Below are 16,149 nucleotides of genomic sequence, written 5' to 3'. Positions count from 1 at the left end.
GGCTACATGGTTTAAACAAATTTTCCAGTATTTTAAGAATTAACATTTTTAAACATACCTGGAAGCGATGCATGAGAGACATCCCGCAGTTTCTTCTTTTTTCTCTTCTCTGCCCCAGACTGCTGTTGTCTTTTGGGGGACATTCTTTCTGAGCTTAACAGTGTTACTAGGCTGGCTTCAGGACAGGCGCAAACCACAGGGAGATGGAGGAGGGGGGTACCAATTAATTTTATTATTTCGAGCAACTATTATGTAGGCTATATCTTGTCTAATGGTCTAATGGTGCCTATTGTAGTTGTGCTTCATCTTAAATTTAAATTATGATTGATGATCATTAGACTGTTTTGGTGCCCCCTTTGGCACTTGGTGCCCTACGCACAGCGCATGATGCACATGACCAAAGGTGTCATTATTATCAAGGGTTTTCTGACATTTAGATATAGAACCTTTTAATTTTAACTATTTATTAATATTTTTTTATATTATTTATTACCCATTAAAATATCAAAAACAGAATTACTTTGCAATTTAGTCTATTTATTAATGCCTATTTTTATTGTACAATTAGTTATTAATTAATTAAATGCTTTATTACTATTTCCGTGACACTGGTGGTCCTCCATACCAATGCAGGCACAAGCTTTTTCCTAATCAGACTACTGCAATTCCCTGATGGCGGGTCTTGAGAGAGAAAAATCAGAAAGAGACATTTGAACCAAAATTTGCCAAGTGAGGCCATTTAGGTTGGGCTGAGAAAGTTAGGTAAAATGAAAATATGGAATTTTATTGTGGCATCATTGGTCAACTTGTTCATTGCATGTAAATAGGATGCAGTTTCCCATTCCTGATTGGACAATAATTATGGCATTGAGATAGATGTTGATAAGTATTAAGGTTCTGCACAGTGGTACATGTGACCAAGAACACCCATCAGCACTAATGCAGGGACAATCTTGAGGGTTTAACAGGGTTGATATGAAAAATAGACAGATGTTTTTGTTTTTTAAATGACATTGTTGACACTACATTTTTTCTGACTAAAATATATTTATTCATTTATGTATACAAAGATTTTTTTATGCAGGTTTCTCTAAATTGCTAATGAATTGTACTGAATTGTAGGAATCCTAAAACATGGAACCAGAAGTCACTGACAACAGGACTGCCATTGTGAATGACATACATCCCTGCTATGAAATAGATAATTTCAATTACATTCTGACAAACATCCCTTCCATTATATGTGTATTATTATATATTTTCCTTGCATTATTATCTGTTGTCACAATATGTGGAAACCTTCTCGTTATAATCTCCATCATTTACTTCAAACAGCTCCACACTCCTACAAACTACCTTATTCTCTCACTGGCTGTGGCTGACCTGCTTGTTGGGATTATAGTCTTTCCTTTCAGCATGGCATTCTCTCTCAGCTCATGTCTGTATCATGAGGATTTATTTTGCAAAGTACGAGGCAGTTTTGATATATCACTGAGCACATGTTCTATTCTGAACCTATGTTGTATTTCTATTGACAGATATTATGCAGTGTGTCAGCCTCTGACATATAGAACTAAAATCAACCATCGTGTTGTTGTGGTCATGATCCTGGTGAGCTGGGGGGTTTCTGTTCTAATTGGAATTAGTGTCATAATTGCTGGATTAAACAATGACAAATGTGAAGAGAGATGTTTGATTGATGTTCTAATCAAAAACACTATTGGACCTATTTTATCATTTTACCTCCCAGTGATCATAATGCTCTGTATCTACTTGAGAATTTTCCTTGTTGCACAGAGACAGGCACGCAGCATCCAGAACACAACCTGTCAGGGAACAAAGTCTGGAGCAACTGTCAATAAGATGGAAAGAAAGGCCACCAAAACTCTGGCTATTGTTTTGGGAGTTTTTGTTTTATGTTGGCTTCCTTTTTTTCTTTGTGTCACCTTTGTGCCTTTTAGTAATAATTCAGTTCCAGGTTCTGTGGTTGAAACACTTAACTGGCTTACACTGTCAAATTCAATGCTCAATCCATTCATTTATGCTTTCTTTTACAGATGGTTCAGATCAGCTTTTAGAATGATCATTTCTGGAAAAATATTTCAAGGTGATTTTGCTAACTCAAAATTGCAATGACTTTTTGAATTCCATTAAATTCAATTTTATTTATATAGCACCAATTCATAACAGAAGTGATCTAATTGCACTTTTCCTATAGAGCAGGTCTAGACCGTACTCTTTATAATATTAATAACTTTGGGTTGCTATGGAAATGTTAATAATGTTACAGTAAATGCAAACACAATAAAAGTGACTGTATTTACACAGAAATTGCCACAATTTACTGGATTCTACACACTCTACAGCATCACATACATATTGGTAATGGAAATATAAGCTATGTATAAAATCCTGTAAAAAGCACTGCTTCTGAAGGCAGTGTTAGGACATTTATTCAACAAGGCTACAGATAAATAAAACTGAGCAAGAACTGAACAAATTTGAGCAAATCCTGTCTGTTAAAGTTTTGTAAAGCAAATTTAAGGCGCTTACTCCTCAGGCAGGGCATGCCAAAGCCTTGCTGTTATCTTAGCTTTTGGCCTGCATTTTAGGTAAAACACTAGGTGAAACTCAAACATAGATACGCTATGTGGAGGTGTTAGCATATGTAGTTATGGAGATGGCTTAAATCAGAAACCTGTAACATTTTTCTTAGTCCACCATGCAGGTGACATAATAGTCCAACATTTTAGCTGACGCATTTGCTGTTTTTGGGCTTGATGTCTAAAGTTTAGTCTTATTGCTCTGGGTAGGAGCTTGTTGGCTGAATGGGACTGGGGTTCAAAAACGTTTTTATCAAATCTGAATCCAGTTTTGAATTTACTTATTGAATTTAAAACATTTTGAATCCCCTATAATTTCTATTTAGGTTTAGCTTAACAATTGAAAGTAACTGAAGGTTTAAACAACTTAACTTCAATTCAACTGAGCTCTGTAATCACTTTTTGTTGGCTGAGGAGGCAGAAACAATACAGTTTTGAATGGTACCTTACTTAATGTTCACAATCTGCAATTACAATCTGAAACTGAGCAGCATACGATCCCAGATAGTAAAATTTACAACATTTAAATGCTGTCAGGCAGAAGTATTGAATCTATGTTGACGAACGACATTGAAACCAAATTGAAAGCATGTGTTTTGAGTGATGTTGAATAAATGTTGGATTTTCAACCATAACTGACACTGAATCAATATTGATTCAACCCTAAAAGTCAGTCTGCAGCTACATTTTAGCTGATTATATATTGAAACAATGTTAGTGAATCAACACTGATTCACCCATTATCTAAAAGGGTGCCTGGGATTAAATTTTGGTTGATTTTGATATATTGAAGCAATGTTGCACTAATTAACTACAAGAAACCAGACCTTTTCATGACATTTTCTTTATTTATATACATTTGTATATTATATTGCTCTCAACATGTAAATGAAGTTCAAGAAAATTTGCTACCTCATACACATTTCCAAAAAATCAATGACAGTGGGATACATTTACATAATATTTACTAACAAAATGATTAAATGTGCTTTGGGGTTTTTTTTACATTTAAAACCTTTGACCGTTTAGTCAGTATTCAAAACAAGAAATCAGAGAACACAGGTTATCATTCACATTACTGAATACAGTCACTATTCAGGTGTCAGCATATATTGCTAAAATTTAAGTATGAATTATGTTCTTCATGCTAACAAACCAGATTAAACAAAACCGAATATAATTATTTGCATTTATTAATCAATCCATATTATACATAGTTTATTTTGGTACAAACTCACATAACATGCTGTCTTTCTTTATTGTCTCCTTGAAAGGCAAAAAGTAAAAAGTACAGCTAACTTTAGTAAATTTAAGTTTTAAAAAAAGTTTGCTACTAACCTAGCAAACATCTGTTTTCACCTAACTGATCAGCATAAAATAGTCTATATTTAAGCAGAAGCCTGGTATTTGCTGGGGTCAATGAGATAAAAAATGAGACACTATTTTAACATCACACATTACTAATGACTAATATTAGCTTAATGCCAGCTGGCATATTTTTTTTAACAGCAAATACGACCACTTTACAATAGTTAATTTACTAACCATTACAACATTAGACAACCTGTAAAGACTGCAAGCTTATGGCATTGGTTCAAATGTTTGCTAAAAAAAGCTACTAACCCCAAATCCTGCTATAAATAGCAGGACATTTCTAAAGAACATGAAAACTCTGCTAACATCCATTTGGGTTTTTCTTTTCTTTACTGAGCAACCTAGCCTATTCTTTGCTTGCTCCCCACCAGATCACCTTCAAATATTACAGCTATTAGAATCAATGGACCTGTATTATAGTGTATTATATTCTGATTTGCTTAGAACTTCTATTCCTGTGTACACTGACGTGATAGTGAGCTGCTGTAACAAAAGAGTTTGCCTTCGGAGATCAATAAAATATTTCTGATTCTGAATTTGCCAAGACAATAATAATGCAGCTATGTGTTGACATATCATTTTCCTTAGTATTTTTTTCAATATTTAAACTGTGACTGCTTGAGAAATGTTGATTTAAAGTAGACTTTTCAACCTCAACCGTACACCAACCTTTCTGACCTTAAATTAACAATTTTTGCTATCTGGGATGTGAAGGGCCCTATCAAAAGCAGAGTGGCCGTGGAGTAGAGGGGTCGACCGTCCCAGGGCCCACGTTCAGGGGAGGACAGTACCTTTTTTTACTTCAACTGCAGAAGGTAACTGTTGTAGAATCGTGCTAGTGTGAGTTCCTTTGGCCCTGAGGCACATGCTGAGACCACGTTTTCCAATAGACCAATAGTCTTTATTTATTTATTTATTTTTCTCCACACACAATTTTCCTTCCAGCATCAGCCGTTACTCCAACGGCCTCTGCTTCTTCTTCGGTGTCCAGAAAAGCCAGTCTCCCTGGAGAGGCTGGTGATCTGGGCATTGGAATCCTTAATGCGGTGGAGCCACTAGAAGGGGGCGTGGTCCAAACAGGAGGTGAATGGGCGCCCCAGCAGGTATTACCGCAGGGCCTCGACTGCCCATCGGATGGCCAGGCACTCTTTTTCGACTGTACTGTACCTGGCATCCCTCTCTGACAGCTTCCGGCTGATGCATACGACTGGGTGGTCAACACCCTGCACCTACTGGGACAAAATGTAGAAGCTCTTGGCTCAAATCCAGCGTTGTGAAAAAACGAGCGGTGCCTAACCGATCCAGTAGCTCCCGTGGAGGCCTGGGGTACCTCCTGCACTGCAAACAACAGAGGATCTAGCCACCTATCCCAATTGCACTCATCCTCGTACACAAATTTACGGATCACGGACTTCAAAGTTTTGTTCAGACGCTCAACGAGCCCGTCAGTCTGAGGGTGGTATACGCTGGTTTGAATCGATTTGATGCCCAATAATCTGTAAAGTTCTCTCAGTGTACATGACATGAAGAAGGTGCCCTGGTCAGTCACGATCTCTTTCGGGATCCTGACTCAGGAGATGATCTGAAACAGTGCCTGCGCCACACTCTTTGCAGAGATGGTGCGCAATGGCACTGCTTCGGGATATCAGGTTGCGTAGTCCACTAACACCAGCACAAAGCAATATCCACGTGCGCTCCAGTAAAAGGGCCCGATGAGGTCCATACCCAGGGGTTCAAATGGGACTTCAATGGTAATGGGTGCAAAAGCGCTCTCAGGATGGCTGGTTGGTTAACCATTTGTCATTTCGGGGCAAGACGCACACCAACGGCGAACGTCTCCCCAAATCCCAGGCCAATAGAATCAGGCCATTATCTGGTCTTGTATTTTATTACACCCCATATGCCCGCCCATCGAGTTGTAATGAGCTGTCTAGAAAACTGTTTCCCGGCGGCTTTTTGGTACTAACAATTGCATTACATCTTCCCCAGTCTGAGTGTCACGACTCACTCTGTACAGCCTGTCCCTGATCACTGAAAAGTGTGGATATGACTGGGCTGCGTCAGGGCGCACCACATGACCATCAATTTTTATCACTTGGTCGAAGGCAAAGCATAGACTGTTGTCATGAAACTGCTCCAGTGGAAAATCTTCCGTGGAGAGTAACACAGGAGCCTGCTGTGGAGGCGCCGTCGGTTCCCCCTCCCCATCTACAGCATCGGACAACCTTGCATCGCCACTGAGCACAGCACACACATCCCATGTCCCTGACGGTCGTGCACGCACCCCCACACAGTGCCTCGCTAACCTATCAAACCCAAGCCAACCTGTACCCAAAATCAGGGGGTGCGTCAGACAGGAACTTACCCCTGCCTTAACAAAAAATGTTTTCCCTTGATGTCTAATTTCCACCGGCACTACAGGGTATCTATGAACATCTCCATGTACACACTTAATATCCACCCAGCAAGCCTCCACCAAAGCCCCGGGTCGAACCAGGTTCTGGTGAATAATGGACTGCGTACCCTTGGATTCTTACCGGAACGCGGTATGTCTTCTCCGCCTGTTCCTGCATCCTTTCCAGCTGCCGCCTGCTCCTGGTGCATCGCTGCGATTTCGCCCAGCATCTGGACCAGTACCGCCATCCCAGAAGCCAAGTTACGTTGGGCGCCAGTTGTTGCAGAACCAGGCTACCGTGAGTTCCCTTGGCCCTGAGGCACACGCTGAGACCACGTTTTTCAGCAACAGTCTTTATTTATTTCTTTTTCTCCACACACAATTCTCCTTCCAGCATCAGCCGTTACTCCGACCGCCTCTGCTTCTTCTTCGGTGTCCAGAAAAGCCAGCCTCCCTGGCTGGCTGTCGTTCTCCCCAGGTCCAGCATGCTACTGTATTTAGGGAGAGCAGATAATTAATTAACCGGTTTCAGCTGTGCCAATTACCTCTCCCTGATGCTGCTCACCTGAGCCACTCAACCACCTCTCCTTCTGCAGCTGCCAGCTACCCATACCCACCTCCACAGTAATACACCTTTATATTAAGCAGGCTTGTATTAGAGGCTAAGGCAGGCCTTTATTTCTAATTACCTCTATTTGATAGGTGTAATCTGTTACATTATAGCAGTCAACAATAATTGAGCAATAGGAAGCAGTTCTCAGCTATGTCAACCCTTTGATGCAATTCAACACAAGGGACTAACACTCTAAACATAGTCGCAAAGACAGCTGTGGTCAAGAAATGTAACAGCCACCTCACTAATGGTTAAAACTATAAACCAGCACAAAAATGACAACTACCAACATTGCCATTGGGATTTGTTGGGTCTCTCTTAATAATATAAAGAGTACGGTCTAGCCCTGCTCTATAGGAAAAGTGCAATGAGATAACTTCTGTTATGAATTGCCGCTATATAAATAAAATTTAACTGAATTGAATTACCACTGTGTTCTGAACAGACACATTACAGACACTAACAAAAAGTAACATTTGCATTTACTCAGTCCAGCACTAGGCATTACGGGAAATGTGGTCCGTCAGTACAATATTTTAGTGCGAAGTCTCATTTTGATCTGCTCTTGTTTGCAGTTGGTGCTAAAATACTGTATGTTGAGCAGGACATAAACATTGACAAAGTTTGACACCATGTCACCAAGGAGAGGAGTATGAAGTTTTAAAAAGGGACCGTGATAAGTTCGTTAACATGTTCTGATTATTTTGTTCTATGGAGGATGGTGGAATACACAAATGGACTAACGTTAGCCTACACCATACTAGGTCTACTGCAGGCTGAGCAAGGACAACAGTTGTTGAGTGAAACATCCACAATTAGTCTTTATTAACTTAAATTATGAAGAAATAAGTCAGAATCTTAGATTAATGTTGTTTAACTCCATGCTTACCGCATCTTGGAACCTGTCTGTGTCACTGCCTGTGGTGTTGTATACTATCTATTTTTTATTTAAATGGGCCTTGTAGTGATTTAGACTGTGTCTGTTAATCCCAAGGGAAACTGTTGTGCAGCAGTTGCAATACAAAGTTGGAAGAGTGCAAATGTATAATATGTGGCTGTGCTGGCTGTGGAGTTTATATTGTTTAGTGGCAGGTTATTAAATTTCTGTAACATTAGCCTAATAATGCTTGTTGCACTCTCCACTATGTCCATAGACGTTTTATTTATTGTTGGTCATTTTTGTTGAATTGTTTTGTCCTCTTTTCTGGTTGTATTAGTTTATATTTAAATAGGCCTTTTATAGTGTTGTAAACTGATGTGTCTATTTTATGTTATGTTTATGGTAAAGTTATTCCCATGTAAGAAAGACATGGTACTGTGACAGTGCACCTGGCTGTCTAAGCCTGTCTCTGTCAATCGCCAGTGGTGTTGAACTGTTCATCAGTCGAAGCATGTAGTGTGCCACGTGCTGTCTTTGGTGCTGAAACAAAGGGGCTTCACTGTATGTTTTCTTTGACATAGGCTTGCTGGGCTCAATAAGTTGTAATTTGTGTTTATGGATAGGATATATTGGAAATTTTACAGTTGTGAATTTTAAAATGACTTTATTAGAAGGCTCCCTCGAGAATGCTCTGCCCCCTCTGTACTGAGAGTCTAACAAGTCTGAAACTACTTTATTTAAACACTCTCTAGCCAGTGGATGTATTTAAATCGGCATAAAAAAATGTTTACTGTGGTTAAAGCATTGTCGTAAAAGCAGTCTGCATTTATTTAAAAATTAATATGAGTGCTTCTTACAGTATCTGTTGTCCACAGCTGATTTATACTGCATGAAAAGCTTCACCTTCAATTCATTAAATCCCTGCAGACAACTGAGGGCAGCAGGACACACATTTGAAAAGGTGCTGCACCTGGGCCCAGTGCCATTACACACGGCTGCACTGGTAAGAATCACTCAGTAATCTTTATTCTGTCTGTCTAGCATTAATACCATTATCGGAAAATAAGACAGTTTTGTCTGTGTGATCACATCAGCTGGTAGAAAAACATATATTAAAATTGGAAAGGCGAATAAAATATGGAAAAAGATGTGTGACTTCAGAGAGGTCATAGGGTGTGCCTTCACCAAGTAAAGTGACCAAAATATTACGCAACACATGGAACACATAATACCTCACCTGTGCTGAGCTGTCAACCTGCTCAGAGCAGGTGGACTGTGCAAGATGCACTCATTCTTGGCACCAAGATTGCAGTACACCACTGGATTGGCAATGCCACACCGCATCACTGGGATGCACAGCGAGCCACCAAGATACCAAACCGGCGCAGTTGATGAAAAAAACCTCAGTGCACCCATGGACCATGCCATGTTCACATAAAAGGGGCGGTGTTTACAGGATTGGGACATCTGCACACACCACATGATGGTCCTGCACTGAAGCATTGAAGGATCTCTCCAACTTAGTAATGTTGGGAATGTTTTTTGTCATCAGGTTGAATCATTTTAAATAAACATAGAGAGATTAAACAGAAATTAGTACATTTTCTATAAACTGACTATCCTTACCTGGTTTTGTATTTTTGGTTTTGTATGCCACATACCTTGTTAAATGTAATAGGAGACTTTGGTGAATTGTTTTGCGGTTTAGTATATTTGATACATCTTGTGTTTGGTAATCTCTGGTTTGCTTTTGCTGCAGATATCCCTCTCGCCAGTGATCACAGCCACGTCACCTCATGGATTTCTGCTAACCTGTTCACCCATCTTGTTCCTGCCCTGCCAACTAACCAGCGGTCTCTCTGCTCTGCCGGCTACCCAGTGGACTCCCCTGCTCTGCTAGCTATCCAGCGGTCTCCCAGCACTACCAGATACCAGCAGTTCCCCTGCTCTGCCAGTCAACCAGTGAACTTCCTGCTAGCTAACCAGCAGACTGCCTGCTCTGCTAGCTAACCTACGGTCTCCCAGCTGGCCAGCGAACCAATGGTGTCCTTGACTCCACCTGTGAAACCTCCGGGCCACTCAGAGCCAGCTCACCTCGCTCTACGGATCTGTGGCTGGCCTCACATTGCCACCCGCCGTCCTTGGTTCGGAGCAGTTCGTCCCGGACTGGATTCACTGCTTCATCAAGAGCCGCAGTGGTTGGCTCTGTTTTCCCTTCCCTCAAGAAAAGACTATATTCTTGCACTTACAGTGGTCTGAATAAATACTGACTTTTCTACTCACCCCTTATGTTCTGCATTTGTGGGTTCTAACTCATACATTACGACAGAACAATCTGGCCACAATGGACCCAGCAGACACAAACCCGGAAGTGGCGCCATTCCACCAAGCACTCACCAGCCAAGGGATTCTTCTCGGGCAGCATGAACAGGTCATCCAGGCACTCTCTGATAGCAACCAGGTCCTGGTCACGCAGATTACCCAGCTCACACACCAAGTCTCCAGGCTAACCACCCAGCTCTCCGCTCCGGTCTCCATGGCTTCCTCCTCACTGACCACTCCGGCTAATCCCCCCCGTCTTCTCCAGCCCTGCGAGATTCCTACGCTTCTGACCCGGACCCCTTCACCGGGGACATTACCAAGTGCCGGGGTTTTCTGCTGCAGTATTCTTTGGTGTCCCGTGACTTTCGCATATGACCAATCCAAGGTACAACTACATTGTGGGATTACTCCGGGGAAGAGCGTTGGCCTGGGCAGAGGCTATGCATGCTAGCCGACCCCTTTCATCCTTGTCCTTGGAGGATTTTCTAGCAAAGATGAGAATTTTCTTCAATCATCCTGTCGCCGCTGGAAACGCTGGAGGGCGACTGTTACAGATCCACCAGGAAACCCGGAGCGTAGCAGATTACTCAGTGGAGTTCCGTACACTGGTGGCTGACTTGGGATGGAATGAACCAGCCTTGGCCAGGGACTAAGTGAGGTGATGAAGGACGAGAAACACTATAATTGGTGGTGCCATTTAAGTATGTAGTTTATTTTTGTTTATAACACTGACTCTGACATGCATAAGAATGATAACATTAGGTTTTTAAGCCTGTTTCATTCAGAATTTAACTATAAGGAATATTAGTTCTATTATCAAGGTAACATTATTTCTAAGGCTCAGACAGAAGCTGTCTACATTTGCGTTAGCCAACTTTAATGATGCTTTCCTAAGTGGTTAACGGAACCAGTCAGACATGGATTTGTTGTATAAACATTAACTTACTTCTGCTAACATTACCAGTAATTTGTCAACACTTTGACATCTCTCTTTGATGCGAAGTCTGCCTTGTATGGTTTAATTATGCATGTGTTTACATGGATTTGTGTTTATGCAGTTGGTTCTAAGCAAATTGTACCTTGTACCCAGCACCATGTGCACGCAGCACGCCAATGACATCACGACGCAGCCACTACAGCGGCGCAGCAACTGCTTCAGCCCTCTCTGAGGGCCAGGTCATAACACCCCTCATGCCTGCTCCCCCCGCATCTGATTTTTCTCATGTGTTTTCCTATTTTTTCTCATCCCTGTCCCAGCAGGCCGCACACCCTACCCCCACACATGCATCTCTCCATCCCAGCTTCCTTTCTTCTTCCCTTCCTTCAGCTACGGCTAACATAATGTTTGGTCTCATAATGTCTGCTTTACGCATCCAACTACTTAATATTTACGTAAAAAAATGCAACACCAGGGCCCTCTTGCTGCGATGTAACAAAACAACGTTGTGGACATCGTCATGTTACAATTACGTCTAAAAAGGTTACAATCGACAAGGTAATATAATACTTTATTAAATTATATTATATTTACGCCATTCTGTAATGATACTGCTATGTTGCAGAACAGTCTCTATGAGGACTGTTTACTTTTGCAACCATAGAGCAATGTTGTCACAATGTCATCTGTTGGTAATGTTGCAACTTACAAAATCATAACCACAGTGCAACGTTGCCATTATGCAATGTGTTCACAGGGTCATTCCTCCCCATCATCCCACTGCATTTTCCATTTCTTACAGCCCCCACCCATCACCGGTCCTTTCACTCCACCCATCATCAATCCCATGACCACCAGCAATTTCACCCTGGCCTCTGGTGTTCCCCCTGTCTGTCCACTTTTGGCCGCACGACCCTCCCCCGTTTTACCTATCTTCAGGCAGCAAACACTGTCTGAAATTCAAGTTAACCGCTTCTACCCTCAGCTACATCCATCCCATGTCTGACATTTCCATCCATTCTTCTGACACTCTATCACCTCAAATTCAGACCAACCAGTTCGGTCTACCTCAACCTATCTACTTCTTTCGACTCATACCAAGTCCTTAGGCAGGGAACCCCCTGACCACATCATCAAATTCTTGGCCACTGGCCCTCTCCAGCACACCTTACCTACATCTGCAATGATCTGAATGATATCAGAAACACCCACGTACTTTCCACTTGTAGTTTCTTTTGGGAACTCTATACGAACCAGAACACATTGAGACGCCTGGTCTACATCAACCTATCTACCTCTTTCGACACATACTCAAGTCCACACGAACATACATCAATTAGTATCTATCAATTACTGGGTAATTACCCTCAAATAACTTGCTATCGTGAAATTAATAATGAAAGTATTTATATGGTTACAGTTAATGGCTGGCGATGTCTATTTTGCTGCAGGTAAAATGGTTAAGTGACCATATATTTATGTTTACATGTTGATTTTAGGCAATGTGATCTTGGGAGAAGAAAAAGGAGGGCTGCCAAACCAAAATTAAACAGGGAGTTGCAGAAACTACAGGATCAGTTGAGGAAAGAGTTGAGACCAGGAGACAGAGTTGCAGTCGTATACGCTTCTCTCCCCTTCCAGAGCAGTTACTCACCCAAAAATACTTTGTGACAGTGTCTGCCCCCGACCATTTAAATTAATAAAATCAAACGTTAACAGAAGAGGAGTTATACATAAAAATCTAAACAAAATTACCACCACTGAAAGAGCACAACAAAATAGGAGAATTAAATGTGGACTCTTAAACTTCAGATCTCTGTCATCTAAAGCTGTATTAGTGAATAGTTTAATATCAGAGTATCATATTGACGTATTTTGTCTTACTGAAACCTGGCTGGGTCATGAAGAATATGTTAATGCCTAAATGAATCCATTCTGCCCAGTCATACTAATATTCACATTCCTCAAGGCACCGGCCGAGGAGGTGGAGTTGCAACCATCTTCGACTAAAGCCGATTCAACCCTAAACCTAAACTAAATTATAACTCATTTGAAAGCCTTGTTCTTAGTCTTTCACACCCACCCCAGAGTTTTTATCAAGTTTAGTCCTTAAAACAGAGTAATTATTGTAGGTGATTTCAATATTCATGTGGATGTTGATAATGATAGCCTTAGTACTGCATTTATCTCATTATTAGATTTGATTGGCTTCTGTGTGTACATAAAGCCACTCACTGTTTTAACCACACCCTCAACCTTGTTCTTGTATATGGCTTTGAAATTGAACATTTAATAGTCTTTCCACAGAATCCTTCATTTTCGGACCATAATTGAATAACTTTTGAACTATTACTGGACTACACGCCATTAGGCAAAAACTCCTACTCTAGGTGTTTATCTGATAGTGCTGTAGCTAAATTTAAGGAAGTGATTCCATCTGCATTTAATTCAATGCTATTTCTCAATATAACTAATTTCAGCCCCTCCAAAATTGACCATCTTGTTGATAGTGCTGCAGACTCACTGCAAATGACACCCGATTCTATCGCCCCTCTAAAAAAGAAGATAATAAAACAGAAAACTTGAAAGGAAATGGCGTTCCAACAATCTGGAAGAATCTTGTTTAGCCTGGCAAGATAGTCTTAAAACAACCCCAGGTTTCACATCCTATAACAGAGACTGGAACATTTAATTGGCATTAAAGGAACTGCACTAAGCTGGTTTAAATCCCATCTATCAGATCGATCTCAGTTTGTACATGTTACAGTGAACCCTGCGTGCATGCCAAAGTTAGTCACAGAGTTCCCCAAGGTTCTGTGCTTGGACTGATTCTATTCACCTTATATATGCTTCCTTTAGGCAATATTATTAGGAAACACTCAAACTTTCATTGTTATGTGGAAGATACCCAATTATATCTATTGATCAAGCCAGATGAAACTAATCAGTTGGCTAAACTTATGCCTTAAGGACATGAAAACCTGAATGACCTGGAATTTTCTGATGTTAAACTCTGACAAAACAAGTTATTGTACTTGGCCCCAAACACCTCAGAGACACATTATCTAAAGATATAGTTACTCTAAATGGCATTGCCCTGGCCTCCAGCACCACTGTAAGGAACCTCAGAGTTATCTTTGATCAGGATTTATCCTTTAACTCCCACATTAAACAAACTTCTGCTTTCCTTCACCTATGTAACATTGCAAAAATCAGGCACATCCTGTCTCAAAATGATGTTGAAAAACTAGTCCATGCATTTGTTATTTCTAGGCTGGACTATTGCAATTCCTTATTATCAGGCAGCCCTAATAAGTCCCTTAAGACTCTCCAGTTGATCCAGAATGCTGTGGCACGTTTACTGACAAAAACTAGGAAAAGATATTATATTTCTCCAATATTAGCTTCTCTGCACTGACTTCCTGTAAAATCTAGAATAAAATTTAAAATCCTTCTCCTCACCTACAAAGCTCTTAATGGCCAGGCACCATTGTATCTTAAAGAGCTCATAATACCTTACTACCCCACTCCCAGAATGCAGGGTTACTTGTGGTTCCTAGAATTTCCAAAAATAGAATGAGAGCCAGAGCCTTCAGTTATCAAGCTCCTCTCCTGCCGAATCAGGTCCCAGTTTGGGTTCAGGAGGCAGACACTATCTCCCCATTTAAGAGTAGGCGTTCCTCTTTGATAAAGCTTATAGTTAAGGCTGGCCTGGGGGAGTTATGCTGCTCCTCTCTCCTCCTCTCCCTCTCCATCTGTATGCATTTTTATCCCATTAATGCATGTTACTAACTCAATATCTTCTCTCTCATGTAGTTTTGTGCTTTCTTGTTCCTCTCCTCTCTCCTTCTGTCACATTTGCATTGTGTGTGCCCCCGTTTCTCCCTCTCTCTCTCTCTCTCTCTCTCAACCCAACACAGCAGTGGCAGACGGCCGCCCACCCTGAGTCTGGTTCTGCCCGAGGTTTCTGCCTCTTAAAGGAAGTTTTTCCTTGCCAGTGTCGCAAGTAGTGCTTGCTCATGGTGGGATTTGTTGGGTCTCTGTAAATAATATTAAAAAGACTAGTGTTGGGATTCACAGTGTTTAAGGGGGGGCACCCACTTGTGTAGGTGCAATCAATGAATTATGGCTATCAGAATTATCAAATATAATTATAAATAACTAATGAATAAAGTCCTCGGGGGCAACATTCTTCAATTAATTGGCTATCAGAGAAATGATAGCCAATTAATTGACTGAGTCTCATAAACTACACTAAACTATCAATTTGGAACTCAGATTAATAATTAAATTAATAACTATAACTAAATTAACATTGATAGCTAGTAGGTTGAAGGATTTGGAGTTCAGCATAGCAGAGGTTGCAAATGACTCACTCTTGTGAAACATTAAAGAAACCAACATAATACATATACACAAGCATTTATTTAAAAGATAAAACACATAATATGAAGACTAACTCTAAACACTAAACTACAGAACAAAGGGTGCGTGTATGTCTATGTGTGTGTACACAGGTCTGGGTGCGTGCCAAAAGTTATGTGCGTATGTTTCTTTGTTCTGCCTCCGTATGTCTCGCGTGCACAAGCATGAACCCACATGGTCAGAAACAAAGTAACATGTGCAACGAGCTTTAAAGTTATTCTCTGCTGTGTGTGTGGTTGTGTTTAAGTCAAATTAGAGGAGGAGGTGGGCAAAACTGGCAAATGAAAATATCCGCAGGTATTATAGGTATTAACACCTTCTTTCTGCACTGTATCAGCATGCAGACTGAAGGGACCACCTGCCATATGACAACACCTTGAGCCAATCCTGAGGGAAATCTGAGAGAGATGCCCGGATGTGACAACTATCCATTTTTTTAGCGACTGTCCCAGCACACAGTACAAGCAACGTGGTACTGAAATTTTCAAGAAGGGGTTTACAAGAGGAACCTGGAACTACTTAGAAGCTAGCCATGGCAAAGGTGCCCAAGATGGTGTGGGTGGCACATTGAAGAGGAGGGCCAACAAGCTTGTCAGCCAA

General features: G+C 41.0%; 1 protein-coding gene and 1 long non-coding RNA gene across 2 annotated transcripts; one reads left to right on the top strand and one right to left on the bottom strand.

Moving 5' to 3' along the window:
- The first annotated feature begins 705 nt into the window (after positions 1-705).
- Positions 706-2,264, top strand: LOC122863202 (trace amine-associated receptor 1-like). Its single transcript, XM_044169450.1, has one exon. The coding sequence runs from the start codon at positions 1,135-1,137 to the stop codon at positions 2,134-2,136; it is 1,002 nt and encodes a 333-aa protein (XP_044025385.1). The 5' UTR covers positions 706-1,134; the 3' UTR covers positions 2,137-2,264.
- Positions 2,265-3,431: 1,167 nt separating this feature from the next.
- On the bottom strand, positions 3,432-12,939 carry LOC122863204. The gene is made up of 2 exons (XR_006374945.1): positions 9,103-12,939; positions 3,432-6,863 (listed from the first exon to the last, which is right to left on the bottom strand). It is a non-coding gene; the product is annotated as an uncharacterized LOC122863204 (long non-coding RNA).
- Positions 12,940-16,149: the final 3,210 nt, after the last annotated feature.

This window comes from Siniperca chuatsi, linkage group LG16, assembly GCF_020085105.1.
Source record: "Siniperca chuatsi isolate FFG_IHB_CAS linkage group LG16, ASM2008510v1, whole genome shotgun sequence".
Classification (NCBI taxonomy): domain Eukaryota; kingdom Metazoa; phylum Chordata; class Actinopteri; order Centrarchiformes; family Sinipercidae; genus Siniperca; species Siniperca chuatsi.
The sequence above is the reverse complement of the archived record's forward strand: the minus strand, read 5'-3'. Positions and strand labels throughout refer to the sequence as shown.